Source organism: Marmota monax, unplaced genomic scaffold, assembly GCF_021218885.2.
Source record: "Marmota monax isolate L192 unplaced genomic scaffold, Marmota_monax_Labrador192_F-V1.1 WCK01_AAM20220418_F8-fsc00001, whole genome shotgun sequence".
NCBI classification, from domain to species: Eukaryota; Metazoa; Chordata; class Mammalia; order Rodentia; family Sciuridae; genus Marmota; species Marmota monax.
Window position 1 is genome coordinate 25,014,519 of NW_026693777.1, and position 14,688 is coordinate 25,029,206.

Genomic DNA, 14,688 nt, shown 5'->3' on the forward strand with positions numbered 1-14,688 from the left:
AAATAAAAGGTAGGCTTAAACAGTAATCAAAAACCTTCTTATGAAATGTTCTTGACCTGATAAATTCAAAGGTGAATTCTACCAAACATAAAAAGAAGAACTAACACTAATTCTTCTCAAATTTTTCAAAACACTAAAGAGGGGGCAATACTCCCTGATTCATAACCTAATACAAAAGCCAGCTAAAGACACTGGGGGATGATGGTGGCTAAAAGTCAGTATCTCTGATGAATGCAAATGAAAAAATCCTCAACAAAACGCTAAGAAAACAAGCTTAACACCATACCAAAATGTTTATACACTGTGAATAAGCAGGATTTATCTCCAGGATACACGGTTGATTTAACATATGCAAATAAATATGATACACTTTATCAACAAAATGAAAAATTAAAGGTACATGATCATCTCAATAAATGACGAAAAAGTATTTGACAAAGTTCAAAGTCAATTCATGATAAAAACTCTCCACAAAGTGAGTTCAGAATGAAATTACATCAACAAAATAAAGAGCATTTATGAAAAGTCCACAGTTTGCATCATAATCAATAAGGAGAAACTTGAAAGTTTTTTCCCTAAGACCCAGTACAAGGCAAAAATGCCTATTCTACACAGTACTGAAAAGACTAGTAAGAATAAATTATACATGAAAAGAAATAAAAGGCATCTGAATAAGAAAGGAAAAGTAAAATTACTGCTATTTATAGGTAACATAGGCCATTATGTAGAAATCCTAAAAAACTAAACAAACAACAACAAAAAAAAATAGTACTAGTGCTATGGTCTCAGTATAGTTGAGTATGTCCCCCTAAAGTTAGTGTGTTGACATTTAATCTCTACTGTAAATTTTTTAAGAGGGTGGAAACTTAATCCAACTGTGATGTTTGAAGGCAGGGTCACTGGGAAGTGATTAAAATTAGTTAAAGTCATCAGGATGGAGTCCTGATAATTAAAGACTGGTGGCTTTATAAAAAGGAGGGAAAAGACATATTCTCACACTCACTGTCTCTTACCATGTGATACCCTGTGCCATTTCTCTGCCAGCCAGAAGACCATCATCAGATGAAGCCCCTCAGCCCAGAACTTCCAGAGATATGGCTAAATAAATCTTTTTTCTTTATAAAGTTACTCAACCTGTAATATTCAACTATTAGAAACAAAATGAAGACAGAAAATTAGTACCAAGAAATTAGGCTGTTATCACGAATACCTAAAAATATGGAAATAGCTTTGGAACTGCTAACAGACATAGGTTGCAAGAAATTAAAGGAGCAGGCTTAGAAAAGGCCTATAATGCTATAAATGGGCATCACTGGTGATTCTCGTGAGGTCTCAGAAGACAAGGAGACAAGATAACTACTCTTAGATGGAAATAAGGGTTCTAGTGGAAATTGTGTACAGGACCTAAGACTTAGTGGAAGGCTGAAATTAAGAAGATGAACTAGTTTATTTAGAAGACAAAACTTTAAAACAGCAAGACATTCAGGCTGTGGTATAAGTTATTATTGGCTACTTTTAGTTAGGCTAACAGTGAAATTGGGGAATAATAGGAAACAGAATGGGAAGATTTGGAAATTCAGAGGTTGGCCAGAAAAGAAGAAAAAGAATGTTTTTGTCTAACTCAGAATATAAATCCTTTTCTCTTGACTTGGAATGCAGGGATCTTCCTGTCTTGCTGCTGCCCAAGGCATACTTCTGTCCATATGTTCTGAAAAAAATATACTTTGTATAATATTGGATCTGTCTGCCTCTTTCTTCAGTCTATTGGTACTTTCTGCCTCTCTTTAGTATGTTGATTCTCATACAATGGGACAAGGTTTCTACAAAACACCATGAAGTGGTCTATGGCTGCTGGCATTCACATGTGTTCACAGCTTTTGCCAGCAGCAAACCTCTGTGTTGCATACATGGTGCTAATTCTACAGGCATATCAAATGCAAGAGTATGGGGTCATGGTGGCTGCCACCAAGATTCCAGGAAAGCCTGGAAAAGTCAGACAGAAGGATGTCACAGGGTTGGAACCCATGCAGAGAATGACTGATGAAGTGATTACCAGTTGAGGTGTAGAGTGGTGTCTCAGTGGAGACTCCAATAGGGTAAAGCTACCAGGAGCATGAATCACACATCTGGAAAAGCCATGTACATGCCAAACATCAAGGTAGCCATGTGAACCTGCAAAGCCCTATGAATGGGGCTACCCAAGGCCTTTGGGGCCATTTGCCTGCTCAGCATTAACAAGATTCCAGATTTCCTAGAGCTTTAAAATTTAATGTCTGCCACACTGAATTTCACTCCTCCTTTGGTCTGATTATTCCTCTATATTTGCCTATTTCTTCCTTTTGGATTAGGAGGGTTTACCGTGCACCTATTCCACCACTGTAGGCAAGTAAATTGTGTTTTTTGTTTTGTTTTGTTTTGTTTTTACAGAGGCTCACAGCTAAAAGAGTTTGCCTTGAGTCTCAAAGGAGACTTTGGACTTTGACTTTTGAGCAATATTGGAACAAGTTAAAACGTTGACCCATGAAAAGAATACACTTTGCCTTGTAAGGTGGACAAGAGGTCAGGGGACCAAGAATGAAATACTATGGTTTGAATGCGGATTGTAGTCAAGAATTCATATATTGAAGGCTTGGTACCTATTATGGCAGTGTTGAGATGGTAAAACTTTAAGAAGTCAAACCTAGAGGGAGGTCACTGGGGTTGCTGCCCTCAAGAGAGCAAATTGTTGGGAGTGAGCCTAACCTGTGAATCACTATTTGGCTTTCTATTAAGCAATGTGATCTCTCCCTCTTTTAAATGCTTCCACCAAAATTCAATATGCCTTAAAGAGGAATGAATGAAATTTGGCCTTTACCTTACACCATTATGCAAAAAAAAAAAAAAAAAAAAACCACCAAAAAAAATGAACCAATGGAGCTGCCTGTTCTTGGACTTTCAGCCTCCAAAACAGTTAGCTACGTAAACCTCTTTTCTTTAAAAGCATGCCACCAGTGTTTTATTATAGTATTGCAAAATGGAGAACACAACCAGCAAATAAATTCAGTGCTTATATAAGCAATATAGAGGATCAACATGTACAAATCAGTTGTCTTTTTTTATACCCAGAGCATTTAATCCAAAAATGAGATTGAGTTCCACTTACTATAGCAGCAAAAATAATAAAATACTTAGTAATAACCAAGGAGGTAAAAAGTCTGCACACTGAAAACCATAAGACACTGAGGAAGACAAAAATAAATTTAAAAATATCCCATGATTATGGAATGGGAGAATTAATATTGTTAAAATATCTTTACCACCAAAAATGATACACAGATTCAATACAATCCCTTTCAAAATTCCTATGACATTTTTCACAGAAATGGAAAATTTGAAAATTTGTATGGAATCACAAAAGACAATAGACAAAGCAGTCTTGAGGGGAAATAAAAGAAACAAAGTTAGAGGCATCGAACTTCCTGATTTCAGATACAGTAATCAAAACAGTACAGTACTAGTACAGAGACAAAACAGAAAGCCCAGAAATAATCCCAAGCATATATGGTCAACAAAATTTTTACAAGAGGAGGAAGAATACATAAAGGGGAAAGGTGAGTTTCTTCAATAAATGGTTTTGAAAAAAAAAATGATTTATCTTCTTGCAAAAGAATGAAATTTGACCTTTACCTTACACCATATGCAAAAAAAAAAAAAATGGATAAAACTCAACATCACTAATCATCAGAAAAGTGGAAATAAAAACCAGAGTGAGATATCACCTCATACCAGGTAGGATGACTATTATGAAATGGGAAATAGATAACAATAGTTGGAAAAGATATACAGAACAGGGAATCCTAAGGCATTGTTAGTGAAAATGTTAGTTGGTATAGTCATTATGGAAAACAGCATGAAGTTCCTCAAAAAATTAAAAAAAGAATTAACAAATGACCTAGCAATAGCTTTTTAAGGGTATATACTCAAAGGAAATAAAATCAGTACCTCAAAGACAGATTTGTGTTCTCATGTTCATTGCAGCATTATTCACAATAGCCCAAATATGGAAGAAACTTCATAGAGTCCATCACAGATGAATGGATAAATCATGGTGTGTGTGTGTGTGTGTGTGTGTGTGTATTACTGTAAATATATATTATAATTATTGTGTTAACTTTTTGTCACTGTAACAAAAAACAACTTTGAAAAGATTTATTTTATTCTGGCTCATTTATTTTGGTCCATGTCTCCTTGAATCCATGCTTTGGGCCTGAGATGAGACAGAACATTATGACCTAAGAACATGGAGAAAGAAAGCTGTCCAGCATTTTGACAGCCATGAAAAGGAAAACAGAAAAGAGAGAGAAAGGAGTAAGGATGTATCCCTTGGGGGAATGCCCTCAGTGACCTATTTACTCCATTAGGCTCCACTTCCTATACCTGCCAATACCTCCATATAGTCCATCCAGTTATAAACCGATCAATGGATTGATTGATCCATTGATGAAATCAGAGATCTCATGATTGAAATACTTCCCCAAAACCCCACTTCAGAAGTTCTGCTGCTTTGAAGATCAAGCCTTCAACATATGAACCTTTAGGGAACATTCCAGATTCAAACCATAACTAGGGATAAATGGATAAGTAAAAGAAGTATATACATACAACCTGGTATTGTTCAGCTCTAAAAAGCTGTCATATACACTCAACATAGCTAACTCCTGAGGACATTTTACTAAATTAAATAAGCCATTCACAAATAACAAATACTGTATGATTCCACTTATATGGGATACTTACAGTAGTCAAAAATCACAGAAACAAAAAATGAAATGGTTGCTGTGGGAACCAAGAGGAAAAAGGAATGGGGATTTATGAATATGAATGAGAATCTACTTCATACCACTGAACTGTACACTTAAAATTTAAGATAGTATGATTTATGTTATATGCATTACACCACTATAAAAATGGAGGTTAAAAAGAAATTTAACATGTGAAATCTGAGTCTCACAATGAATTCACAAAGAGGTAGTATTCACAAAGGGTATCTGAAGAGATAATGGTTGAAGTATTTACAAAACTAGAACAACAAAACAAAGACTGAAGAAGCTCAAAGAAACTTTTAACATACCCGTATTTTGCCAAATACCTACAGAAACATAGTAAATCTTGCTTCTTCTCCTTACATTTTTTGGGGGAGGATGTTAAACCCAATATTTCAATTTTTATTATTTGGAGTATTCAGCACTGTGTTGTTTAATATAATAGCCGATGCCAACACCTATCTACTTAAATTTAAATTTAAGGAAATGCAAATTTTAAAATTCAGTTCTTTGATTACACTAAACATATTTCAAGTGCTCAGTAAAAATATCTGAAGACTGTCTATCAAATGGACAGTACAGATATAGACCATTTACATCACTGCAGAAATTTCTATTGACTATGCTAGCTTACAGCATTTATATTTAACTTGTTATATGGGTTACGATTTTTATCTATTATGCTATTTGTTTTCTAATTGTCAGATTTTTTTCATTCTTTCTTGTTTCTTTTCCTTCCTTCCTTTTCATTAAGTACTTTTATGATTCCATTTTCTCTGATATTGGCTTGCTATTATGTCTCCTGGTTTTATTAAATATCTTTAACTCACCAGTCTCTCCAGATAACACTATACTATTTCAACTACAAGTAATAACATTTACAACAACAAACTTCCTTTTCTTTCCCTGCCCCTTCCATCTTTTCTACTATCGTGGTCACATATTTTACTTCTCTATAGTAAAATACACAATGCACTGTTATTATGTATGACCATTTCCATGCTCTCAGGTGTTTATTTTTATGAGAAAACTGGAAAACGCAAAATCCTGTGAAAGACAAGTTGCTATTTTAAATATTTTATCTTCACTGATATTAAAAGTAAACATTTTAAAAGAAATTTAGAGATACTGAATTCAAGTTCTTGGTAATTTGGCAAGAGATTTTTAAAAATCAATGTGTACACCACATCTAACATTTTTACATCATAAAATACAATATTCTCTATATTTGATAACTTTACTACCTCAAGGTGGGTTTTAGGTTTTGTTTCAAATCCCACAGACTTGACACCTATAGATTAAGGGACTTCAAAAGAACACAGAGTTAAAGACGTCTAGGCTTAAGCTCTATCCAACATTAGATAAGTAAACAATACATCATTTTAATTGTAAGTTTATCTTGGAATCTTTAGGATAACATGTAGAATGATATGCTTCAAGTTCAAAATTTTAATTTTGAAAATGTATGTAGGTTTTATTATTTATTTCATCTTTCCTGTTTCTGCTGTTAGGGTCTTTTGTTTTGTCCACCAATTACTTGGCCTCACTATAACCATTATTTCTTTTCATATAATATTCTTTAGACTATTTTCTTCTATTAAGAAACAAGAGATTATGGATCAACCTTTCATTCAAAAGTTTACATTGAAAAGCCAGACCAAAAAATTACTTACTCCATCCAGAAATATTTGTGTCTGTATCTTTCAAGAATAGAAATATACATTTATTTCCATAAGACAGACTGTGACCATTTCCATCATTCACAGTAGTCATGATTCCAGATTTATTTCCAAAATAGATGCATATAATATGGCAGGTGAGCCACTGGGCCAGACCTACATTATACCTTTTGACAAAATATATTTTGTGGCTCATGTCTTATAAATGTAGTTTCACAGTAGACAGCAAACAGTGAATAAATCTATCCTTATTTCATGGCAAGGAGCCCAACTCATATTTTTACTGACTTACTATAGACTAAGTTAAGACCCAGTTTAAAAAAAAAAAACATGGCGAGCTGAAAATGACTACCCACTTCAACATGCCTGCCAAGGACAACCCTAAGAATACTACATTCCAATTCTCAAGAAACCTAACACCACTGCTAGAATATTAATGTACTAAATAAAATTTAGTATTAAGCACTGCTTATTTAAAAAAAAAAAAGACTTAAGTTCTATAAACTCAAAATCCAAGAATGTCTAAGTGTGAATTAAAAATATCAGCAAGAAAGCCCTACACTTCAGTTCCTCAATGCAAAGTTCTTTTGGACACTTACCCAAGTCTTCCCAGCATCTCAAGCTCAGGAACATTTGGTCCACATGTCTCTATTTGCAGTGGTTGGTATTCATAGAGAGCTTCTTCAAGCTTATGAACAGGTGCCAATGAAATATGTTGACCCTATTTTAAAAAGGAAAGAAATTGGTTGTCTTTTAATATTACTTTCATACTGTTAGATAATTGTAGTCATTTCAAAGATGGACTGAATTCCTCATATTTAAAAACAATATCCATTAGGAGGTTTTTCAAGATAGTGAAATACAGAAAGTTGCTGTCCTGGCTGCTCCATAGCATAAAACCAAGAAAGCAGATAGGCAGCTTCTTGGCTGAATGAAAAAAAGCAGAGGATGAGGGAGACTTTACTGGAATTTAATATTGGACACTCAAAACAGATCAAGGACTCAGGAGGTTGGATATAATAAAATAAGGAAAAACTCCCCAGCACTGCAGGTGTTGCCATGGCCAGAAGTACCACTGGAAGCAGTCCCTCCATAAGCAATTTGGAAAAATAAGGGAATCATAGGAACCTGCATTTTTAGGAAGACTGAGTTATGTCTGCGTATGGAGAGTTTAGAGATCAAAGACACTGCCAGACTAAACTGAAAGATGGCTGCACAATATCCTTGGGTGAGAAAGAAGCCGCCATCTCTCCAGGCTGCATACAGAGGACAGAGGAAGGAACCATTTTGTAGCCATGGTGCAGGGGGACAGCAGCAGAGGGAGCTGATTCCTGGCAAACCCACGTTTGAACCAAAACACAGGACTGGTAAACTCACATTGCATGACACAGAGTGTGCCTAAGTGAGCAAGTGAAAATCAAATGTGAGAGAGGTTTATACAGAGAGACAACTGGTCATGGAAACAAATCCAGATCTTCCCCTCCCCCTCCAATCCAGGTGCTTATGGGATTCATTAGTAGAGATGGGCTTTGCTAGGAATTCAGAAGGTCTGGGGCAGGAGAGATTGAGTTTGGAGGCTGAACCTGAGACCAGAAAGCATGGGGTCCACAGATGACAGAGTAGAACTGGTTGCTCCACCACCTGAGTGGAACCCAGGGGCAATCCCAAGGGTAGAGTCTTCCAGCGTGAACCAGCAATTGCTGGGCCATGGAGGAGTGCTGATTTAAAATCTCCAGACCAACTGGCATTTAGCAAACAGCCTGAAGCCTACCAAAGCCTAATTCCTGCCTCCAGAGTTCCACCTATAGGATTACCTCTCTCACCCTTCAGGGTGTGGTTACATAGCACTGTTGAGAAGGGAAGCTAAGAATCTTCTGAACTCCAAAGGAAACAATTCTTTAACTTTTCATTGAGATTTTTTTGTTGTTGTTGTTCTTTTTTACTTTTCTGTTTAATTCTGACCTTAATGGTGGAATGGTTCATGGACATTTATATAATTTCACAGTTGTTGTTTTTTCTCCTCATTTCTAGCATTTTTGAAACCAGTCATTTTTCATGGACCAGTTTTTTGAGGATTAGGATGTTTGATTCATATATTTCAGTTTTGTTTGGTATTGTTTAATTTTTTTTATTTTTAACTTTTCAAACACCAATTCTGTCCTCTCCCTGTCTACCAGTTGAATTGTGAACTCTTTTGCAAACTTACTGTTTTTATTGTAGGCAATAAGTGATCATTTCTATTTATTGTGACAATGCTATAGACATCATAACAAAAACTTTTTCATTTAATGCTACATATTATTTGCATTAATTATTATTATTATTTGTCTTCCCATAAACAGTAGGGTACTGGAAACCTTCAGGGACACTACAAGTCTACAGGGTAGAAATTCTACAGCCTCGGATCCATACTGTTAGATGGGTAGACACACAAACAGCATAAAAACTCAAGGGAACAAATTGACCCAAACAAACCAAGATACTTCAATAATGGAATCCATCGATGTGACAGTGGAAGAAACATTCGAAGGAGTTTAAAATATACAAGTTGAACTAATCTATGAGAAAAAGAACACTGTAAAGAGTGAAATCAGAGAGAAAATATAGGAGATGAAAGATCACTTCAATAAAATAAAGCTGACCATGAAAATAAAGATAACCATGGAGAGGAGTCCCTAGATATCAAATCAGAGACACTGCGTCTGATAGAAGAAAAAGTTGGCTACGATCTACATACTGTGGGGTCAGGCTCCAAATTCCTTAATAGGACGCCCATAGCCCAAGAGTTAATAACAAGAATAAATAAATGGGACTTACTCAAACTAAAAAGTTTTTTCTCAGCAAGAGAAACAATAAGAGAGGTAAATAGAGAGCCTACATCCTGGGAACAAATTTTTACCCCTCACACTTCAGATAGAGCCCTAATATTCAGAATATACAAAGAACTCAAAAAATTAAACAATAAGATAACAAATAACCCAATCAACAAATGGGCCAAGGACCTGAACAGACACTTCTCAGAGGAGGACATACAATCAATCAACAAGTACATGAAAAAATGCTCACCATCTCTAGCAGTCAGAGAAATGCAAATCAAAACCACCCTAAGATACCATCTCACTCCAGTAAGATTGGCAGCCAGTATGAAGTCAAACAACAATAAGTGTTGGCGAGGATGTGGGGAAAAGGGTACACTTGTACACTGCTGGTGGGACTACAAATTGGTAAGGCCAATCTGGAAAGCAGTATGGAGATACCTGGGAAAGCTGGGAATGGATCTACCATTTGACCCAGTTTTTATCGCCTTCCTCGGACTATTCCCTGAGGATCTTAAAAGAGCGTACTATAGGGATACTGCCACATCAATGATCATAGCGGCACAATTAACAATAGCTAGACTGTGGAACCAACCTAGATGCCCTTCAATAGACGAATGGATAAAAAAAATGTGGCATCTATACACAATGGAGTACTACGCAGCAATAAAAAATGACAAAATCATAGAATTTGCAGGGAAATGGATGGCATTAGAGCAGATTATGCTAAGCGAAGCTAGCCAATCCTTAAAAAACAAATGCCAAATGTCTTCTTTGATATAAAGAGAGCAACTAAGAACAGAACAGGGAGGAAGAGCATGAGGAAAAGATTAACATTAAACAAAGACGAGTGGGGGGAGAGAAAGGGAGAGAGAAGGGAAAGCATATGGAAATGGTAGGAGACCCTCAATGTTACACAAAATTACATAGAAGAGGACATGAGGGGAAAGGGGGGGGGGAAACAAGGGAGAGAATTGAACAACAGCAGATGAGGTAGAGAGGGATGATGGGAGGGGAGGGGAGGGGGGATAGTAGGGGAAAGGAAAGGTAGCAGAATACAACAGTCACTAATATGCCATTATGTAAAAATGTGAGTGTGTAACCGATGTGATTCTGCAATTTGTATTTGGGGTAAAAATGGGAGTTCATAACCCAATTGAGTCAAATGTATGAAAGATGATATATCATGAGCTTTGTAATGTTTTGAACAACCAATAAAAAAAAATTTAAAAAAAAAGATAACCATGGAGGAAAGCTATGAAGAGACTATCAACAGAACTTCCAAGAAATATGGGATAACCTGAAAAGACCAAATTTAAGATTTATCAGAATACATGAAGGCATGGAAATACAAACCAAAGGAATACACAATCTTTTCAATGAAATAATACCTGAAAATTTCCCAAAACTAAACAATAAAATGGAAAATCAAATACAGGAGGCTTGCAGGACCCCAAATATACAAAATTACAACAGACACACACCAAGGCATATTATTATGAATATGCCTAACATACACAATAAGGATAGAATTTTAAAGGCTGTCAGAGAAAAACAACATGTCACATTTAGAGGAAAACCAATCTGGATCTCAGCTGATGGCTCAACACAGATCCTCAAAGCTAGGATGTCTTGGAATTATATACCAAGCTCTGAAAGAAAATGAATGCCAGCCAAGAATACTATACCCATGAAAATTAAGTTTCAGGAATTATGATGGAATAAAAGCCTTCCATGATTAAAAAATTTAAAAGAATTTACAACTAGAAAGCCTTACAAACATTCTCAATAAAATATTTCATGAAGAAGAAATGAAAAATAAAAGTGAACCAGCAAAGGGAGGAACTACACTAGAAAAATAGTTAACCAAGGAGAAACTAATTCAAATTAAAAACTAGAAATAAATCAAAATGACAGGGAATAAAAATCATTTCTCAATAATAGCACTGAATGTAAATGGCCTAAACTCATCAAATCAAAAGACACAGACTGGCAGATTGGATTAAAAAACAAGGCCCAACAATATGCTATCTCCAAGAGAGTTACCTCATAGGCAAACAACATCCACAGACTAGAGGCAAAAGGATGGGGAAAAGCATCATTCACACAGATCTCATAAACAAGCAGGTGTTTCTATCCTCATATCAGATAAAGTGGACTTCAAGCCAAAGTGAATCAGAAAAGACCAAGAAGGTCATTTCATACTGCTTAAGGGAATTATACATCAACAAGACATAATAGCAGTACATATTTATGCCCCGAACAGGGGAGCATCTATGTACATCAACCAATCCCTTCTCAATTTCAGGAATCTAATAGACCACAACACAATAATACTGGGAGACTTTAACATACCTCTCACCACTAGAAGATCCTCCAAACAAAAACTAAATAAAGAAGCTAAAGAACTAAAAACTACAATTAGTAATTTAGACTTAAAAGATATATAGACTATTTCATCCATCAATAACTAAATAATCTTTCTTTCAGCAGCACATACATTCTTCTCTAAAATAGACCATATCTTAGGCCACAAAGTAACTATTAGCAAATACAAAAAAAAATAGACATAATACCTTGTATTCTATTAGATCATAATAGAATGAAATTAGAAATCAATTATAAAATTAAAAATAGAAGCTACTCGAACACCTGGAGACTAAATAGTACTCTATTGAATGATCAGTGGATAGCAGAAGAAATAAGGGATGAAATTAAAAGATAATTAGTGCAAATTGAAGATTTGCACAACGGGAGCCTCTTCAGGTAGACTTCTATGCCCTAGAGACATGTTCCCATCATTTTTTTTTTTCAAACACATCCGTGTTTTCTCATTCAACAAGATTTTTCAGGTCCATATTATCTTTTTCCAACCCCATCTCTGGAATCAGCCCTTTCTCCAATTCATTATCTTTTTATTATAGAATGGTATTCAGAAATAAAATCTAGGCACCAAAAAAAAAAAATAGCATTAGAGCTATTCCATGGGTATAATGCATTACGTTTCTGCAACCCACATTAAATAATTTATAGTCACTAACATAGCTTTTAAAGGAAGAAAACCAAATCCATCAAGTTCAAATTTAGCTTTAAGCAGTGCAACTGTTCAATGTAGTAAAACTCAGCAAAAAATATAAGCGTAGTCCATCCTCACATTTTCCTATTTTTATTAAATAGTTTGGTAATCAGCGTTTTCTTGACAACCCTAATTAGGAAAGAAAGCTAACACAATTATTCTCTGCAACATTTGCCAACAGTTGTCTGTTCTCCTAGGTCTTTACAATGGAATCAATTTACCAAATATTTATCTATTTTGTATATATACAAAGTAAGAAAATTTTATACTGAGAGCTAAATTGAATTAAAACACCTAGGTATTTTTCTGAGAAGAAAGAAATAATGGTTAACTAAAATATAAAGGTCTAATGACCATATCTAATCACAAGTATACAAAATAAAATACAACTCAACCATCCAACATCATTACATTAAGATTTACATATGTATCATACATCTGGGCCTAGAATTCTAATTTATAAAAATCGTTTTTTATATATAGTGCATATTTTCTGATTCTAACTCTAGTATTATTACTTACCAATTTCTCATCTATTTCTCTATATCATAATTCTTTGAAAACTATTTGGGTAGTTATTAATTCCCTTATTTTCTCACTTATAATTTTTTTCTGCTATTACCTCCTTTAGATTCTTCTTTTGTCCTAAATTACTATGTTGGATGCATATGACACACGCTATCCCTTATTTTAAAAAAGGGAAGGAGGGGAACAAGACATATTTAAAAGTCATAAAATAAAATTGTAGCAATGAGGAACAATCACTGAAAATGTTTGCACTTGGGGCTGTGGCTGGGGCTGTGGCTCAGTGGTAGAGCGCTTGCCTAGCATGTGTGAGGCACTGGGTTCGATCCTCAGCACCACATAAAAATAAACAAATAAAATAAAAATGTATTCTGTCCATCTACAACTCTAAAAAGAAAATGTTTGAACCTAACTTTCGGGCTTTCTCTTCAACACGTTCAATCCCATGCAGCATCATTCTAGCTAGTTTAGTCATATTAATGGCATCACTGACATTGTGATCTCAAAAACCCTTACCAGAAAATGGACAAAGGCCTTGAAAAGACATTTCTCCAAATATGGTATACATGTAGCCAAGAACTACATGAAAAGATGTTCAACATCACTAGTTATTAGGGAAATGCAAATCAACTCCATGATGAGATATCACTTCATACCTATAGCTATTTAAGATGACTACTTTTCAAAGGAGAAAATGGAAATAAGCAAGAAAAATCTGAACTCTTAGGAACTGCTGCTGGAAATGTAAAATGGTACAGCCACTATGGAAAACGGTATAGCAAGTCCTCAAAAAATTAAGAACAGAATTACCAGCAATTCCACTTCTGGATGTATATCAGAGAGAAGTCAAAGAACAGTCTCAAACCTATTATCCTTTTATTATAGAATAGTATTCAGAAATAAAATCTAGGCACCAAAAAAAAAAAAAGCCATTAGAGCTATTCCATAGGTATAATGCATTACATTTCTACAACCCACATTAAATAATTCATACACTCATGCATGTTCATAGAAGCAAAATTTACAATAGCCAAATAATGATACACTGATAGAAGCAATCCAGTATGTATTGAAGGATGAATGAATAAATAAAATGTGGTGTATATGTATAAACATACATACAATGAAATATTATTCAGCCTTATAAAGGAAGAAAATTCTGACATATGACACGTGGATAAACCTGAAGACCTTATGGTAAGTGAAATAAGCCCATCATAAAAAGACAAATGTTATATAATTACAGTTACATGAAGTTCCTAAAGTAGTCAATTTCATAGAGACAAAAAATAGAAGGCGGTTACCAGAAGATAAAAGTAGGAAGAATAATAATAAGTGGAATATTTTGAGTAGTAATCTGACATTCCTGTTTTCAAGCGTCTTATTCATAGGTTGCTAGGCACTAAATTATGCTGTCATATTATACAAAAAGTCCAGTTATCATTGTCATGGGTAACTTAGGAGAGATGAGGAAGGCAGTAGAGAAGGGAAAAGGAAAAAGAAAAACTTTAAACAATTAAAGAAGCACACCTATTAAAACCCCATTAACATTTCATTCATCCAGGATGGCTAACACAGAATAGGTAGCTTCAAGAGCTGGAACATTTTCCAGGGAAGAAAATACTTGAGAAAGACAATGTTTTTAAGACATTACAGCAAAAAGCAACAAAATAAAACTAATTACCCCCTAAATATTAACAATACCCAAGCGACTAAAGTTATGCTATCATATAATTCAAAATCTTCTCTGAATTTTATAGACACATAAAAAATCATCTAATAATATTCAT

At 34.8% G+C, this 14,688-nt stretch overlaps 1 protein-coding gene across 2 annotated transcripts in view; it reads right to left on the reverse strand.

Annotated features, from left to right (window-relative positions):
- Positions 1-14,688, reverse strand: part of Mnat1 (MNAT1 component of CDK activating kinase) — a 239,691-nt gene that overhangs the window by 92,605 nt on the left and 132,398 nt on the right. Inside the window, exons 7-8 of one of the 2 annotated variants that reach the window (XM_058584611.1) lie at positions 7,081-7,202; positions 1,124-1,147 (exon numbers count right to left, since the gene is read on the reverse strand). In XM_058584611.1, the coding sequence (XP_058440594.1) occupies positions 1,144-1,147; positions 7,081-7,202 (126 nt within the window). In that variant the 3' untranslated portion in view covers positions 1,124-1,143. Of the gene's footprint in view, positions 1-1,123; positions 1,148-7,080; positions 7,203-14,688 lie in introns of those variants that run through there. The other variant, XM_046461149.2, reaches the window with a different exon arrangement.